At 39.9% G+C, this 17,732-nt stretch overlaps 1 protein-coding gene across 4 annotated transcripts in view; it reads left to right on the forward strand.

The window, feature by feature from the left end:
• The window catches only part of LOC131073519 (uncharacterized), a 90,660-nt gene that overhangs the window by 47,845 nt on the left and 25,083 nt on the right, over positions 1–17,732 (forward strand). For all 4 annotated transcript variants that reach the window (XM_059217010.1, XM_058009993.2, XM_058010048.2 and 1 more), the window contains exon 6: positions 17,413–17,527. In XM_059217010.1, the coding sequence (XP_059072993.1) occupies positions 17,413–17,527 (115 nt within the window). The remainder of the gene's footprint in view (positions 1–17,412; positions 17,528–17,732) is intronic.

Below are 17,732 nucleotides of genomic sequence, written 5' to 3' on the forward strand. Positions count from 1 at the left end.
TCAAGTATTTTGTGCGAATTTACCTTTCAACGTTTTTCTCTATCTAATTTGGAATTTCGGCCAGTTCGGCTAAAACGTGCAATTTTGGTCTTAAGTTGTAACGTTCTTTTGCCTTATGAAACTCGTGCACTTCTCTCATTTTGCGCGATTTTGTTTTAGCATGAAATGACATCTCCTTTCAATACTTCGCCCTTTCTGGTTTAATCACTTGATTTTTTCCTTTTGCTTGTGCAATTTGGGTGAGATGTGTGATTTTAGTGTTTTACATTTAAAATGCTCCCTCTTGCAAACTTCGGGTATTGAGGCAAATGCGAGATTTTGTATCCACCTAGCAAACCTTAAACTTCGGCCAACTTAGCTAGAAAGAGTAACTTTTGGTTTGTCTTAGGCATTTTGGCTTCAAGTTTTCCCTTGCAAAAGGAATTGCAATCATTCAAGGTGCAAATTCTCTAGGACTTCGGACATAGGCTAGCTCAATTTTAGGTCTAATCATCTTCCTGTTGACGTGTATTTTGTACACAATCATACACAGAATAAAATACCCAAAGGCATCTTATCCTCTCTTGAATAAAGTCGCTAACTGCTGAAGATTTCACAAGAAGGATCAGTTAGGATGACTCCAATGTTCTTTTTGGTAGGGTCTCTACGTGTGGATAAGCTCCAGTGGTATGATGTGATTTGCTGGAATCACAAGGGGACTTACATTTGATGATTGAACTTCCGATCTGCTTTGCTGGAACACAGGCTCTTACTGGCTTAGATTTGAAAAAATGGAAAAAGGATGAGGGCGAAGAGAAGATCTAATCCTAATACTAAGAATGTAGGAGCAATGATTTGATTTTTGATGAAACTCTAACTAGGTCTTGTTTTGACATCAATGGACCATCTCCACAAGGCTAGTGCGATCTTCTAAGGGAAGCTTTATGATGTTCAAATCATCACCGCAGGCATAGACACCATCAAGTTGATGCATATCAATGAAGAAGTGACAAATTGAAATTGAGCTTAAGCTGAATGATTCCAGTTGACTACACAAGGCAAGTCTGCAATCAACAAACTGCTAGTAGTATGGATATACGAATTCCACCATCAATCAATCACATTTCCTCCATTCATCTAATCATCTACCATCTAGGATTGAAGACTCAACAAGAAACCATGCAAATTGCAAGAAACGACACACTTCACCATTACTTTAATGAAAATGGAGTTTGTTTACAATCAATGGCAACAATTTCTTGCCTTGTCCTCCTATTCTACTCTAATTACTATTCTATCAATTTCTAACTACTCTCTATCTACTAACTGCTTTCTATTATTTACAACTCTTTCTAATAATTTTACAAAATGAAATGTCCGGGCTTATATAGTGCCCTCAATACAATTCGATGGCTTAGATCAATTCGAGATCAATGGCCAAGATTTTACAATGAAAACCCTAATTAGGGTTTGTTACAACCATTACATAACATTTAATGCTTGACCAATGATAAAATTGTATTGCTTGGACACATGTCCTCTCTAGAAAAATCGACCAATGGATAGCCGGGGTAGGTACACCGGAGTTTGTGCCACCTTCCATGAGTTAGGTACATCGAATCTGGACATGTTGAGGTGGACCACACTGACTGGAGGAGTGATGACTAGGATGCCACCTCGTCTGACACTTGTAGCTTGGTAGATATTCAATTTGATGTTGTTGAGAAGCTATCTTTAATTAATTCTTCTGGAACTATCTGCTTCTTCAACGAACCCTTTGCTTTGACTTCTTGTGTCCTTGATTTGCAGGATGATGATGTACCTCGCCTTGGAACGCTGGATTGGAGGAGGCCGCCCTTGTCCTTGCTTGATCGTCCTTGAGGAGACCGTCCTTGATCTGGCTTGATTTTCCTTGATGAGATCTCCATTTGATGCCTACACAACATTTCAAAATTAGTAACATGATTTTGCAATGAATAACTAGATTAGAGATTAAATTTAGGAAACTTCATGATAAGTCCTTGAGTTATTATTTCCTAAAAAACGATTGAGCTATTACAATTCAAAATTCAAAATTCAAAATTTGAAGGCTATGACGATCAACAATCAAAATCAAAACAATAAATCCATATCGCCATACCTCACTTGAGAGCTAACTCTAGAATGCAAAACAAGGAATTTGCCTAGGCAAAATTTGAAATTAGATGGCTTTGACGTGATCTTCAATGTCTTTGGCAAGCTTGCCTTAACTCTAACCAAGGTCCGCACGTACTCTCCTTTTGATAATGCTTCGCACCACCATGCTTTAATGAAATTCGCACTCTCTAAACACAATTCGCACTTCTCCTTCCAAGATCGCATGTGAGATGATAAAATGATAATGTGAAAACAACAATTTTCACCCTCCCTTTATAAGCGCTCACCTCATATTCACTTTAAGGCCGACTTGGTAATTAAAAGCAAATTTTAAATAAAATAAAAGACCGACTTTTGCAAAATAAGGCGATTAAAAGCAATTTTAAAATAAAACCAAAGGTCGACTTTGTAAGAATAAAACAAGTAAATCCAAGCGCTCCAAGTTTTCATTTAAAATAATAATTAATTAATTAAATGCCATCGTTTTTAATTAATTCGTTTTTTTTTTAAATAGGCAAAATTAATCAATTAAATGCTCATGCGTTAATTTTTAAATGCTATCAATTGAATATTCCAATTTATCGATTTTTCTAGCATTTAATAAAATTCAAAAAAAATGTTTTAACGCCAAAACTTGGAGATGGTGGAAAGATACAAACCATTATCGCCCTGGTCCTTGGGAGAGGGACAGGAGCGAACTTGGGTTTTTAGTGCAAAAATCTTCATCATATTAACTTGCAATTGTCTTCAAAGTGCAAAACGATGTTCCTTACTCCCCTTCAAATATTCAAAATGTGGATAGCAATCCAAACTTGGCCTCATTTGAACACTTTCGCTCTGGTCCCTGCCTGAGGGACAGGAGCGAACTAGGATATTTGGTGCAATTCTTTCAATATTGGCGACCTTTGATACTTCGTTCTCATTGAGACGCTTCAAAATGTCCTTGCCACCCTTCACCTTGACTTGGAGTGGTTTGAACTTGGAGGAAAGGCATCATAACTAACATATCGCCCTGGTCCCTGGCTGAGGGACAGGAGCGAATTTAGACTTGTAGGCTCCATCACACTTTGCCAACTTCCAATTTTATCTTCAACGGTCTTGTAATGCATCCTTTCATTCATTCATGGCTTGGAATTCATTCAAACTTGGCAGGAAATTGACCTAAGGCAAAAATCGCTCTGGTCCCTGGCTGAGGGACAGGAGCGCCTAGGCCAATTTGAGTCTCCTATTGATGTCTTGTAATCTTCAATTTGTATTCAACAGGTTCATTTCACCCTCCTTTCTTGCCTCAAACCTAAGACTTGCTCAATCTTCACCCAAATTTTGCCTTATGAGGAATTTCGCTCTGGTCCCTGGGAGAGGGACGGGAGCTATCACTTAAATTCGCCCTGGTTCCTGGCAGAGGGACAGGAGCGAACTTGCTTCTATGGTCAATTTTCCTCATGATTGCGCTTTCAAGTTATATTCAACTGATAAAATGTATCTCCTTTGATCTTCTCAATTCGCGAAATCGTTCAAATCTTTCAAGGACAAGGCAATTTTGAATTTCAAGCTCCATTCCTTCAGTGAGGGACAGGAGCGATTTTTGTCCTCCAGGCCCAAATGCTTCACTTTTCACCATGAAATGTCTTTGCTAGGGAAGATATCATCCTGCTTCATGCTATGAATAAAAGTTAATGTCCAAAAAAAGGTCTAAAATTGTGCATATAAAGAAAATCGCTCTGGTCCTTCAGTGAGGGACAGGAGCGAATTTGACCTTCTAGGCAAAAACTTCATCATTTCATTGCTTTTGATCAAGTCTGGATGCTCCATCACATTCATTTTGTCCTCCATCATGCCTTTGATGTCTCAATTTGTCCAAACAAGGTTAGGAATGGCTCAAATTAGTATTATCGCCCTGGTCCCTTGGTGAGGGACAGGAGCGCTTCGCCTTGGTCCTCCTGGGAGGGACAGGAGCGAAATTCGCTCTGGATCCTCAGTGAAGGACAGGAGCGAAATTTGACTTTTCGAACTCTCTATCAGGCCAATTTTAATGGAATATAACATTTAAGTATAAGAAAGAAGAAAGATAGAATATACTTTAAGTTATATTCCATATATACTTTCAGGATGTTTGAGAGTGGTTTCGGACCTCCAGGAGTTATATTGCAAAATCTAGTTTTTGGAGGTTTTTCAGTTTCCAGACTTAGTCAAATTCAGGATCAAGACATTCCAGACTTAGCCAAAATTTCAGGATCAGGACATCACTCAAGCCGGACTTGCTATCCTATTGATCACCTGGGCGACACTCAAAATGCAAAGGCTAACTAACAAAACCCTAAAAGACCTAGAAAACAAACCCTAAAAAGCAAAAAAGCAAGGGTCCCCATTTGCAATGGGGCGATGTGTGAAAACGTCACAACACTTCCCTAGCTCAACTTCCTCACTGCAGCAACTCTGCTCTGCGAACTCACAAAACTCCTACTCAGGACCTCAACGAGGCAAACAACGAAAGGAGGGAGGGGGACCTTGTCGGCGACGGGGAGTGTGTGCAAGGCATAACACAAGACATATGAGCAAAGACCCCATGTAAATCAGCATCCTAGAGATCTTCAGCATAAGTTGGAAAAGTTGACCATTTCTATTTTTGATGAATCAAATGATTGTACAACTTGTGCATAGATTTAGAAACTAGATATTGTTTTTGTTGCCTAAAGCCATGTTTGAGGAAGGTATCAAGTTTGCCACCTGTCACCTTGAAGGCATAGCTTATGAGTGGTGGTACCATGGGTTGGTCATCTAGGGTTACAACCTCATTAACACTTATAATGAACTTAGCAAAAGATTGATTGAAAGATTTGATAGAAAAGATCTAAAGTTTCATTTTAGAGAGATTGCTCAACTGAACCAAGATGTGATAGTGGAATGCTAGGTAGTAGAATCAAAGATTATTAGTGAATGTTCTTGATGTGACATAAAGGAGACTCATTGTCTTGTTCTCAACTTGGAAACTTCAATTTCCAAAAATAAATTTTACATAAATGCATCTCTTGTGGAGAAATCAAAGAAAACTTTCTCGAAGGAAGAATCTCATGTACAGCCTTAGAGGAGCATACCTCCAAAACTTGGAAAAGAAGATGAGACCAAGAATGAGCTTAGGAGCAAGAGTTTGTGTTTCTCTTGCAGGAAACCTTTGGTACCAAGTCACATATGTCTTGGCAAGGGAAAAATATACTATATTGAGGTTGTTTATGATGAGGAGGAATAAAGTAAATAACTTGAAAATATAGCAAAGGACCAAGAACCACATTTGCCTTTTGAAGATGATGACACCCATGGAGATATGTTTGCGAGAACCAAATATCTTTGCCACAATTGTTGCAGCTCAATGAGTAGTACAACTTTCATAAGGGATGTAAAATATGCTACTGGGATGCATTATTTGTCTGTTCCCGAGCAAAGTTGCCAAGAACTGTTATTGTCCTAAATTGTCTACCTAGAAATTGGAAGATTTGGTGTTTGGCACTCAGTGAGGAAAGCCTTTCTGATTCAAATTAAGGTGGTTCACATTAATCATATTTTTATGTCCTTTTTTCAAAGAAGTTATTCTGTAAACAATATAAAAAAGGTGAGTAGTTTTGAATGCAACAATAATTCAATGTATTAAGTAAACAAAAATCTTCAGGATATCACAAAGGTACATTACAGTGTCTCAAGGTCTCACTCGGAGATTTCATCTGGGTGGTTGTTGTTACAATGACAAAGGAAAATGTCTTAGTAGCCCATACTCCAGTATATTCAATGAGTGGCTGTCAGAAAGGCAAAGCTTGAAAGCACAAGATGTCAAGCTGATGGTATTTCAACATAAACATTCAAGAAGGAATAGGTAAGGCTATTGCAATAAAGCTGTGTTATTGGGAGATGCGTCGCCCCCCCCCAAAGATGTGTCCCCCCCAGATGCGTCTCTGATTCTTTTGGCGTCCCTAGAGTCTTCATTTTGGCCCGGAGATCTTTCGCCTGCATCTCCCGTCATCTCCCAGTCTCCCACCAAGAGATTTGGCATCTCCTGCATGTCTCCACCAGAAAAATGCAAGGTATTAGATAAAAAACAAAACAAAAAACATCGTTTTGCATTTTCATCCGGCATTGGAAGTATTTCTTCGGCCCTAGAATGGTGAAATGCACCCTGACGATTGCAACCAGGTTTGGAAATCACGTTTTTTTTACATTTGTTTTTTATTCATTTAAACCATACAATCATGGCATTTGATCAGACCATGTGTTGCATACCATTCACTTGTCGTGTGAATGCTTACAACTTTTTGCATACAGTTTATATTCACACACCTGGTTTATTTATTTAAACTCAGAACTGTAAGTGTTAACAGTGTTCACATGTTGTGTGAATGCTTTCACATTTTGCATACATGTCTACTAGCGCAGTTGCTATTTTCTAGAAATTATTAAATTATATTAAAAAAATTGCCATCTGCAAGTACCCCGGTCTCCTATTTTTGAAGATTTGCCGTACCGGTACCGGTAGTAGTCTCCAAAGGTTCCAAGTACCCCGGTCTCTTGGTGACTTTGCAATAAAGTTAAAGCTTGGATTCTCTAGGCATGGGTCTAACAGAACCTCCTATGCAGGGCAATTTCTTAAGTGCACTTTTAGTCAATATAATAAATGAATGTCCATGACTCAGAATTAAAATTTACGAGGTTAAAAAATTAGGTTTTAGAAGGGCAAAAGTTTGCCAAAGTTTGAAATTTCAAGTAGGTTCAAAACTACATGATATGCAAAATCATGTATAATCACACATAAAATATGAAAAATGGTCTAATAGAGACATTTCATTGTCCATTGTTTGTTCTTAGTAGTCTAAAATTTGATACATCATGCTATCATACAATACTTAGAGAATGGCACAAGTTATTGGGTCCTCATAGATTAGGACTGAGGATCTCTGGGTTCTAAAATAACAATCTATATAATATCAAAATTTGCTTCATTTTCTAAATTATGATCATTAACACAATTACTGTCATTATGATGGTTTAATGCATCTGTGCTACCACTAAATGGCTAGAATGTATTGATTTTTTTAAAGATTGTAGCTTGATGATGAGCTATAAAGGAGATGTAATACTTTTTGTTGAACAAAAATGAGGGCTGATGTCATGGTGAATTTGTTGATGTAATGTCTCCACTTTGAAATATAATTTAATAATGAATAATAATAATAAAATTAAAATACAAAAGAATAAAAATAAAAATTAAATTAAAATATAAAAGAATATAATTAAATATAATTAAAATTTGATTAAAGCTAATGAATGGTCAAAAGGCATGAAATGATAAGTTGTTACTCCGCCAAATATGAGGTATAAAAGGGAGAGGAGAGCTCATTTGAAGGGGGGATAATTTGGGAATCAGAAGTGCAGATCTGATTTAAATAAGAAGTGCAGATCTGATTGTGAAAGGTTGTGTCCCTTTCAAAGGGCAGAAATAATGAAGATTTGCACTCTTTCAAAGGGTGCTAATGGTGAAAGGGTGTGTCTCTTGCCAAAGGGCATACATGATGAAGAGGTGTGACCTCTCACTCACATTGAGAGATATACAGGAAAGGAATCAAAAGCATCTAGTGACGTCACCATGGATCAGATCAGATCAGAACTGTTATTAAGTTACAGGCAGTAGCATCCTTGTTCTTGGTGGTATGCATGGGGATGTGCTTAATATGTATGCTTAATATATAAAGCTTGATAATGTTCTAATGCAGAATTTAATAGTAATATTAATATAGACTGCAATATTTATGACAGCCATACTTAATTTCATATACATTCATAGTACAACAAGATATTGACATATTTACAGTCCCATACTCTTAACCAGTTCAAATTCCTTTTTCTTGAGGAGTGGTGTGATGCTGTTGGGGAGAGGTGGAGTAAAACCATCTCATGATAGATGAGCCCCAAGGGTGAAAGAACTCATGATCCTGAAATCTAGGCTGCGGGCCTTAAGGTGAATGGACTGAGGTTCTGGTAATCTGGGCTGCATTAGGGAGATGCTATCATCGCGCTCTAGACAAGCAAGTCTCCCATCCGGGATAGAAATTAGAAGGGATCAAGATTAGGCCTGAATAAGGACAATGCCTAACTGTACTATGAGCAACCTGTTGTGCGTTGCACACGCTCCCTGTCACCGACAGGGTCCCCCTTCCTGTTTTTGAGCCTCTCATCTTTGCCCTGTTGAGTTTCGCGCAGAGTGTCTCGCGTCTTTTCGAGCGAGTCCGCGACTGGTCCGTAAAGTGATGATGTCAAGGAAAGGAGCCGATAAATCTATCTGGCTAGTCTAGCCCTCGGGCATGAATGCCAAGACTTTGTTTGAAATTTTGAAATCGCCTTGGATAGGCGTAAGGTGGTAGAAATTAGCGAAGCCTGCCAAGCAAGAGCAGTGCGTCTAAAGGTCGCACGAGGACCAAAGTCCCTGTTTTCGCACAAGAGCTACGAAGCAGATTGCATAAGGTTTATCCCCGCGAATGTTTGTAGGATTTGAATGAAGGATGATTTTCGCCTGCTGGTGAAGGAGTGAATTTTCTCGCTAAAATGCTGAAGTTGCGAAACTTGCCCAAATGCCTTAGAATTCCGAAGCCTCCAAGATCCAAATTTGTAGAATCTAGCGAAAACTGTTTTGAGGTCCGAATTTTTACGTAAGTTTTCAAAATTGCCTTATGGGCCAAATTTCGGACCCAGAGGCCAAAAGGGTTAAAATTTCACTAAGTTAAAAGTTGCTAAAATCGCCCAGGGGGCTGAATTTCGGACCCTGGGGCGAAAATTTCAAAATTCGATGTTTCCCATTTGGTCCGAGAATAATGTAAAATGCTTTTGAATGTTGCAAAAGGTAGCCCCAGGTCCGAAAATCACTTAAAACCTCAATTTCGGACCCTGGGGCGAAAACTGGAGAAGTGTGAAATAACGCGAAATATTTCAAAAAGACCCTCAAGGTCCGAAAAACACTTAAAACCTCAATTTCGGACCCTAGCTCCGAAATTTGAAATAATGGCAAATCGCAAAAGGTGCTGAGAGCTCCGAAATTTGTCAAAGGGTGCTCCAGGTCCGAAATCCGCCTTAATCCATTTTCGGACCTTGGGGGGTAAATTGAAAATATATTGGAATTGCCCAAAAGCACGTTTAGGTCCGAAAATATTCCCAGTTCGCCAAATGCTTGAAAGCTCCGAAAAATACTTAAGGCGTCCATTTTTCGGACCCTAGGGGCGAAATTGAAAAACGTGAAATATTTCAAAAAGACCTTCAAGGTCCGAAAATCACTTAAACGACCAAATTCGGACCCTAGGATAAAAATTAGAAAATGTGAAATAATGTGAAATGTTTCGAAAAGCTCCTCTAGCTCCGAAATTCGCCTTGTCCTCAATTTCGGACCCTAGCTCCGAAATTTCAAAACATATCAAAATCGCAAAGGAGGTTTTGAAGTCCGAAGTTTTTACGAAATCGTTAAAATCCAAAAATATCTCCAAGGTAGCGAAAACATCCATATGCTCCAAAATTTGTAGAATCATCCCATAGGTCCGAAGTTTTTGGCAAAGCGTTGAACTCCAGAAGTCGCCGAAATCACGAAATGCCCTGAAGCTCCGAAGATGTTTGGAAAGATTGCAAAATAGCGTTAAGGGTCCGAAGTTTTTACTTGCAAACAGTGCGGGTGCTCCGAAAATCTCCAGTTCGCCAAAACGCAGAAACGCGAAATTTGCAAAAGACGTTATTGGGTCCGAAGTTTGCCCTTGGGATTGAATAAAAGCCAAAATTAAATTTTGAAGGGCCTCTGCATTCGCCAAAAGGTCCGAAGTTGAAAGGTGAAATCGTTTGGAAATTTAAAAGTCCTCCACTTCTCCGAAATCGCTGCGCACAGGCCCAGATTTGGAAATTCAAAATTTGATATATCCCCTCAACGCTGCCACATTTCGTGCAAAGGAGACCACGTCCGATTTTGGAAGGCAAAGAAAGCTAATTTCGCGCGATTCATATTCAAGGTAAAACGCTGCGTTAACTTTTCCAGATCATTCAAATTCAGATTGCCAATTGCCCAGGGTAAAAACCATTTAAAATGATAAATTCTCTTTCGTCCAACAACCGCGAAAAATTTAAATCAAGGAGATAATCGTTGAAATTCGAAACTTTGCAGAATCGTCCATTTGTCTTCACGCGGCAGAGGCGGGCAATCTCTCACCATCCACTCTCATCAGGTAAGTACGCTTTGTCTCGTATGATCATCTGAAATGCTTAAATCGAATAGACAAATGCGTGAAATTTAATCAAAATGCTTGAATTTTTTGAAATCTGCATCTCTTTCGCTTGTAAAACGTTGTTCAAAGCACTCAAAATTTAGAATTCACTCCTAAGGTTTTGCCAGAAATTGCATTTTTTTTAACTTGGGAAAATTTTTCATGCTTTGTCTCTGTTGAAAATTAATCCAAAATCCAAAATGCGTTAAGTATAAATTCGTAATCAAAAAATCTTCATGAATATGTTGGTTTAAAATTGATCAAGCCCTTTTAGCTAGAAATGTCGCTCCATGTCCAATCTAAATTTTGAATTAACCTTTGAATGCTGGGGTATTTTCTATCTAACCGACCTTACTTCCTTGTGTATCGCCTCGTAATCCGCATCCAGCTGTGCAGGATAAATGCCTAAATCGGCGGTAGAATCATCAAAGACGCCCGCTACAGCTGAGACATGGCGAGCATCCAAATCAGATATCCTGCGTAAGGTTGAAAGGATGAAGTATCAATATCAGAGAGGAGGATTGAGGGAGTCGAAAGTTCAGAGCGTCTGGGACAATATCGGTGATACCGACCTTGGCCATACTGATATTCGAGACTTCAGGAATCGGGTCTTCTCACCTAACGCATATGGCAAGCCTAGGCAGATGGTGGAAAGTGGCATCGCCCAGGCGGTAGGATTTCCTCCAGTGGTACAAAACTATGAATTAGTGGTAGAGGCTGCCCGACATTATGAGCCAAATTCCAGATTAGTGCTCCTCGAGAATATGACTATCGCCAACTTCTCTCCTGAGGGCATTGGTGATGCATTCGACATTCCCTTCCCTAACAATCCCACAGCTACAACCATAGATGAAGCACAAGGGGCATATGATATGAATCCGGCCCGATGCAAAGCACTGATCAACGAAGAATGGTACAAAGAGAGGAGGCTTTTGAGCGCCAGAATTGGGAAGAAGACCCCGCGGAGTGATTTTCATAATGAGCATGGGGATATGATCACATTACTCAGCCGAGTCATGGGACTTCCTAAATCCAACTATTTTGAAGAGTGGATGTTCTATTTCACAGAGCAGGTCTTCGCTGGGAAGTCTAAGTTTGACTGGGCCCATATCATAAGCGACAACATCCACACTCAGCTGATTGAGCTGGAAATGAAGAAATACTTCACTATGACCTCTTATTTGGTCTATATGTTCGCCAAGAACCAGCCGCTGCCAGGTTTGATAATGAAAGGAGAAATCGGAAATGGGCTTGGTCAGGTGAAGGTCAATGATTGTTACCTGCAACTGCACTACCAAGATATAGCTCAGAGGGAAAAGAACAACCCAGCTTATGCAGTTGGCCAATACGAGCGTGTCAATGACGCCTTCACAATGCGCTTGGTCAGGCTAATGCAGGGAGGATTACATATAAGGCTCTCCGAGCAAGCTACTATTCTAGTACAAAGGTATGGAGCCTGGTTCATTCAGTTCCCGAGGTTCTCCTATATCCGAATAGCAGGCTTCGATGGTGCCCCTCTCCGACTTCCATGGTACCCAACCGACAAAGTAGTTCTTATGGAGGTCGCAAGGCAGTCACGCCCGACCGACATCTTACTCAGAGAAAGAAAGCAGGCTGGATTCACATTCACCATGGTCATAGGCAGCCATGATGTCCACCTGAAGACCCCTACCCTAGCAGAGGAATCCCTTGCAGAGCTGGCCTCTTATGGCCTACAGGACCATTTTCCAAGAAAATATTTTGATCATGATAATCTGGCAAAAAGAGCCTATGGCAGGCGGTACAGAGCAAAGGAATCGGTTGAAGACTATTGGAAGAATCTCTTTGATGACTATGAGGTCCGGAGGCGGGAATATTCTAGGCTGAGTGTGCAGCAGATGCGACTCTTTGAATACCGTCGGGTCTCAGATCAGCTCACAGATTCGGGAAATTGCCTCCAAGTCCGAGAGTTTGAAGCAGTAAGGCATCTCTTGCCAGGCGTTGATCGGTCCCAGGACCCAATCACTGATTTCGAGGCGGTCATGGCAGCCCTAGCAAGGTACATGGATCAATGGTTACATCAACAGATTGAGAGGCTAATTCACGAAGGAGTCCAGTTCACTTACCACCTAATGGGCAGCCTTGATTCTCAGTCCTCCGAAGACGAAGGAACGTCCAGTGCACCCAGAGAAGACATTGGGAAACCGGAGAAGAGAAAGAAAGCTAAGGCTTGCAGAGGGACTCGGACGTCGAAGAGAACAAGAAGGGAAAAAATCCCCATAAGGAAGCTAGAGGTCACTTCATCGTCAAAGAACTCCAATTCGTTCGACGATGTAGTGGAATTAGATTGCATACCTGCTCCGCCTTCCCAGAGTGACATTGAAGCATTCGGAGCTGATGATTCCCCCGCACCTGATATGCTAGAGGTTGAGCTAAGGGCCATTGAATCAACCCAACCAGGTAACCAAATAGAGGAAGGAGAAATTCCATCCATTCAAGGGATCGAAGTGCGTGAACCCACTCAACAGAGCCGCCATGAACTGTTGCTCCATAATAATGCCAAAGAAGACTCTACCGTTGAAGGAGAGCAAAGGACAGAGGAGGCCCGCGAGCTCGAAAGGACTGAAGAGCGACCGTCACGCGAAGGTACTGGACAATTGTTCAGTGAAGTGGGAGAAAATTCAGCTGCAAGCAAGGAACTTGGCACCTCCTCCATCCCTCCAGTAACAGGACAACTGCAAATTTGTGATGAGTCGACTGAGAACCCCAAAGAATAGACTGCAGACTTAACCATATCATCAGCCCAAGCAGTACCTCAAGAATGGTTAATTGCCAGAGCCCAATGCAAGGCTGCCACCAAATCACCTATTGATCTAGAGGACATATTCTCGCGCATAGACCAAGCTAAGGCTAAGGGGAAGAAAAAGCCCAAGGCATATTCTAGAGTGACCAAAGATGAGCAAAGGAACCGCACTCTCCATATTGCCACCCCACCTGTAGACAAGCCAGCAGATCAGATCACACTGGTGGATTATAGCATAATGACTGTCCCCATCGGACGAGCCACTAAAGAGCAGGAGAAGGAAGAGTTCAAAGATTCAGTACAGAACATACTCAGGCAACTTGAAGAGATAACAGCTGAGAAGGATATGTATCGAGTTCGTGCTGAACAGGCCGAAGGGTATATCGATCAACTCCTGAGACCATTGTGCAATGCCCCCGAGTCTCATATTCCTTTGATGGTATTGGCACAAAGAACCACAACAGAATTTGAAGGAGTACGGGACACCGCAAAGGCCGTCAAGGAATGGATACAAGGCATCAGGACAAGGGGAGAACGAATCCTTGAGGAAGTGAAGGAAATGGCTCACCACCGAGAGACCACTTTGGTTAAGCTGCTGGAGGTAAAAAGGGAATCCCTTAGAATGCAGGAAGTAGCTGACACTTTTCTTCCCCTCATCAATGCCCTCTTTTGGACCCAGGCACAGATCCCTACACTCTCTGACATCCTGCACCCTCATGGTATCGGCGTGTTCAAAGAGTGGTACTGGACGGTCAATCTAAAAAATAATGCTAAGGAAATCATTGATAGAGAACATGATGCATGCGAGGCAATTCTAAAAAACATGTAGGAGCTCGGCAAGATAATCCTTCGATCAATGGTTTCGGGATGGGTAAATGACCAGTCCGATGAAGTGATACCGCCAGACTGGGAGGAAAGGTTGGGAACAAATAAGATCACTTATTCCACTAAGGACCTCGACTTTGCTGGGTAGTTCCACTCGGACATGTTATGCTTTGAGCGTAATCGTTCCAGTTGGCGAGATGGTCTTAAACAGGTAGACCAATACCTCGAGGGCATGCAATATAAAATTCGCCATCCTCCTATGCCTCCATTCAGTCTGCTATTTCAACTATGCCGCAGATTCCAAGAATATGTTTGCGAAGAGCGTGCCGCAGGTCGAGATCTTTGGCAAGAGTATTTGCATGGTGAAAATGAATTTCTAAAAAAGGAATGTGAAGCTGGAAAGGAAAAAGTGCTTTCCTAAAAAGTAATTATCCTTTTTCTTAAACTTTAAAAGTGCTTTTCCTTTTTTAAATTTTGAAAAGTGCATTTTTGGCACCAAAAGGTGACATTTGACTTTTAGTCAACAAAATGTAAAACTTTATTGATGCACCTTTTTGGATTATTTCAAATTGTTGTAATTACCTTTTTTGGTAGTTATTGCTCCTTTGGGGGGTGGTTATTGATATTTGCATCCCATTTATGGGTATGGGCAGCAATGTTTTTGGATGAATCTGGGCCACTTGTTTAGATTAGATCTGGGCCATTCATCCTGTTTTGAAGTCTATTTAAGGGACTGGTTTTCCCTTATTTTGTAAGAAGTTCTTGGATTGTTGCGAAAGCTCTGGAGAAATTTATAGGAATTAATGCAAAGATTAAGACTGTTTTCAAGTTTCCTTGTGAGTGCATGGTCTCCTTCTTCACTTAATTTAGAAATCTTTCAGTTATGTTCATTTCTTTTACATAGCATTTTTAAGCAAGCATCTGATAGAATCCTCGCAGTTCATACCATTGGGGAACGGCTGATGGCCTTTCTCTCTGCATGGTTAGTCTGAACCCCTTATACTTAGTTCGGTTATTAAACACTAACTATGAATGTAAAAGTTCTGATGTTGTGCTTGGTAACATGAAAATCTTGTTTTTCCTTTGAAAATTGCACTTGATTTATGCAAACATTGTGTTTGAGTAGCTGATAATGCTTAATCTAGTTACTTGGAGGTGTCTGTCTGCTTGACTGAATTTGCTATCTTAGTTAGAATTTACATTTCATGTCTCTCTCTCTCTATCCTTCCCTCCTTTTTCCCCTTTTTTATCCAGAAAACCTGTAGTCCCATTAAAATAGTATTAGCTTAACCGAAATCATTTGATAGAAAGATTATAAAAGTTCCAGGGAACTTATCTATAAATTACCCATTCAACGTAAGTCCCCCTTGTGTTTCCAGCATAAACACATCAAGCCACTGAAAAATCCCGCAGTCAAGACCTGACGAAAGAAACCTTGAGGTTGTCTCCTTTGATCAAACTTAAAAATCAGCATTAGAGACTTTCTTATCTCAAGAGAGAGTAGGATACTCAGTTGGTTATTCTATTCTGCGTTGGCCGTATGGAGTTTGGAGCGATGCGATTTAAGACACGTCAACACAACCCTAGTATTTAATTCATAATTATTGTAACATGGTAGGTAGTAATGTATGTTTCCCTTTGGGAATTGACAATATATAAATAGGGGACATTACAAATGGTATCAGAGCTTTGATCCAGTCATCCTGCATGGTAAAGCTGAATCAATAAATCTAACAGCATGTGTATTTGTGTGTATGCTTTGTGTTTGAACTGATGTATTTCCAACATGTCTATCATGTTAGCACAAGTGGACATAACCAAGATAATGAAAGAAACATCACTTGGTATAGAACCTCCAATTCCTTAATTATCTTAGACTGTATAGAAGAAGCTAATTAGATCACATGAAAGATTACAAATTCCCAAAGGTCGATTTGGGGAATCCTCACAATTAGTAGATGACTCAGTTTGAGAAAATTAAAACTGACATTGCTTGAGTACAAGCAATCTTAGGTGGGGTGGACTGTAATGTCCCCACTTTGAAGTATAATTTAATAATAAAATTAAAATACAAAAAAAAACATAAAAAAAATCAATTAAAATGTAAAAGAATATAATTAAATATAATTAAAATTTGATTAAAGTTAATGAATGGTCAAAAGGCATGAAATGATAAGTTGTGACTCCCTCAAATATGAGGTATAAAAGGGAGAGTAGAACTCATTTGAAGGGGGAATAATTTGGGAATCAGAAGTGCAGATCTGATTTAAATAAGAAGTAAGGTTGTGTCCCTTTCAAAGGGTAGAAATAATGAAGAGTTGCTCTCTTTCAAAGGGTGCTAATGGTGAAACGGTGTGTCTCTTGCCAGAGGGCACACATGATGAAGAGGTGTGACCTCTCACTCATATTGAGAGATATAAAGGAAAGGAATCAAAAGCATCCAGTGACATCACCATGGATCAGATCAGATCAGAACTGTTATTAGTTACAGGCAGTAGCATCCTTGTTCTTGGTAGTATGCATGGGGATGTGCTTAACATGTATGCTTAATATATGAAGCCTGATAATGTATTAATGCAGAATTTAATAGCAATATTAATATAGACTGCAATATGTATGACAGTCATACTTAATTTCATATACTTTCATAGTACAACAAGATATTGACATATTTACAGTCCCAAACTATTAACCCGTTCTAATTCCTTTTTCCTGAGGAGTGGTGTGATGCTATTATGGAGAGGTGGAGTAAAACCATCTCATGATAGATGAACCCCAAGGGTGAAAGAACTCATGATCCTGAAATCTAGGCTGCGGGCCCCAAGGGTGAATGAACTGAGGTTCCGGTAATCTGGGCTGCATTAGGGAGATGGTATCATTGCGCTCTAGACAAGCAAGTCTCCCATCTAGGATAGAAATTAGAAGGGGATTAAGATTAGGCCTGAATAAGGACAATGCCTAACTGTATTATGAGCAACCCTAGTCATTAATTCATAATCACTGTAACATGGTAGGTAGTAATGTATGTTTCCCTTTGGGAATTGACAGCCTATAAATAGGGGACATTACAGTTGAACAGATGTTGACAAGCTCAGTTTGATAGGTTTGACTTTACAAAGGTATTGGAGGTTTAGTAATTTTTTAAACTCTTTTTATCTCACATTATTTGCATGTGGTGTATATACTTTTTTAATTTGTGTGCCATGTACTCAAGAAAAATGCATTATTCAATGAAAGCAATAATGTGTCCTTTTGAAAAATGTGGGAAATGTTGAGGCACTTACACATGATTTTGGAGACGCAGCTATTTTGGGGATTCATATTGAAGCTTCAGTTTTATAGACCTGTATCTGAGTCAAGTGAGTCATCTCGATGCCTGTATGTGATAATGCTAAATATCATTTGTATATGCAGATACATACAAAGGGAAAGGCTCAGTGGTCCTGAAGGTGATACGATAGTATATGAGCTTGCTGAGAGAGCTCTTGATGGGATTGTCAGCGGAAAAGTTAAAGAATCCATAATGCAGGTATATTTTCCTAGCTATTGTGATTAATTTCCCTAAGTGTTTTCTCTCTCTCTCTCTCTCTCTCTCTCTCTCTCAATAAATATATACATGTGCACACATTTACATATATATACATATGTATATATGTGTGTACACACACATGTATTTAGGTAGAGGGCCTATAGGAAAAAGGTGTTTTATAGGTGAATGTCAAGCAAGCAACAAT

This window comes from Cryptomeria japonica, chromosome 3 (assembly GCF_030272615.1).
Source record: "Cryptomeria japonica chromosome 3, Sugi_1.0, whole genome shotgun sequence".
In the NCBI taxonomy this organism is placed as follows: domain Eukaryota; kingdom Viridiplantae; phylum Streptophyta; class Pinopsida; order Cupressales; family Cupressaceae; genus Cryptomeria; species Cryptomeria japonica.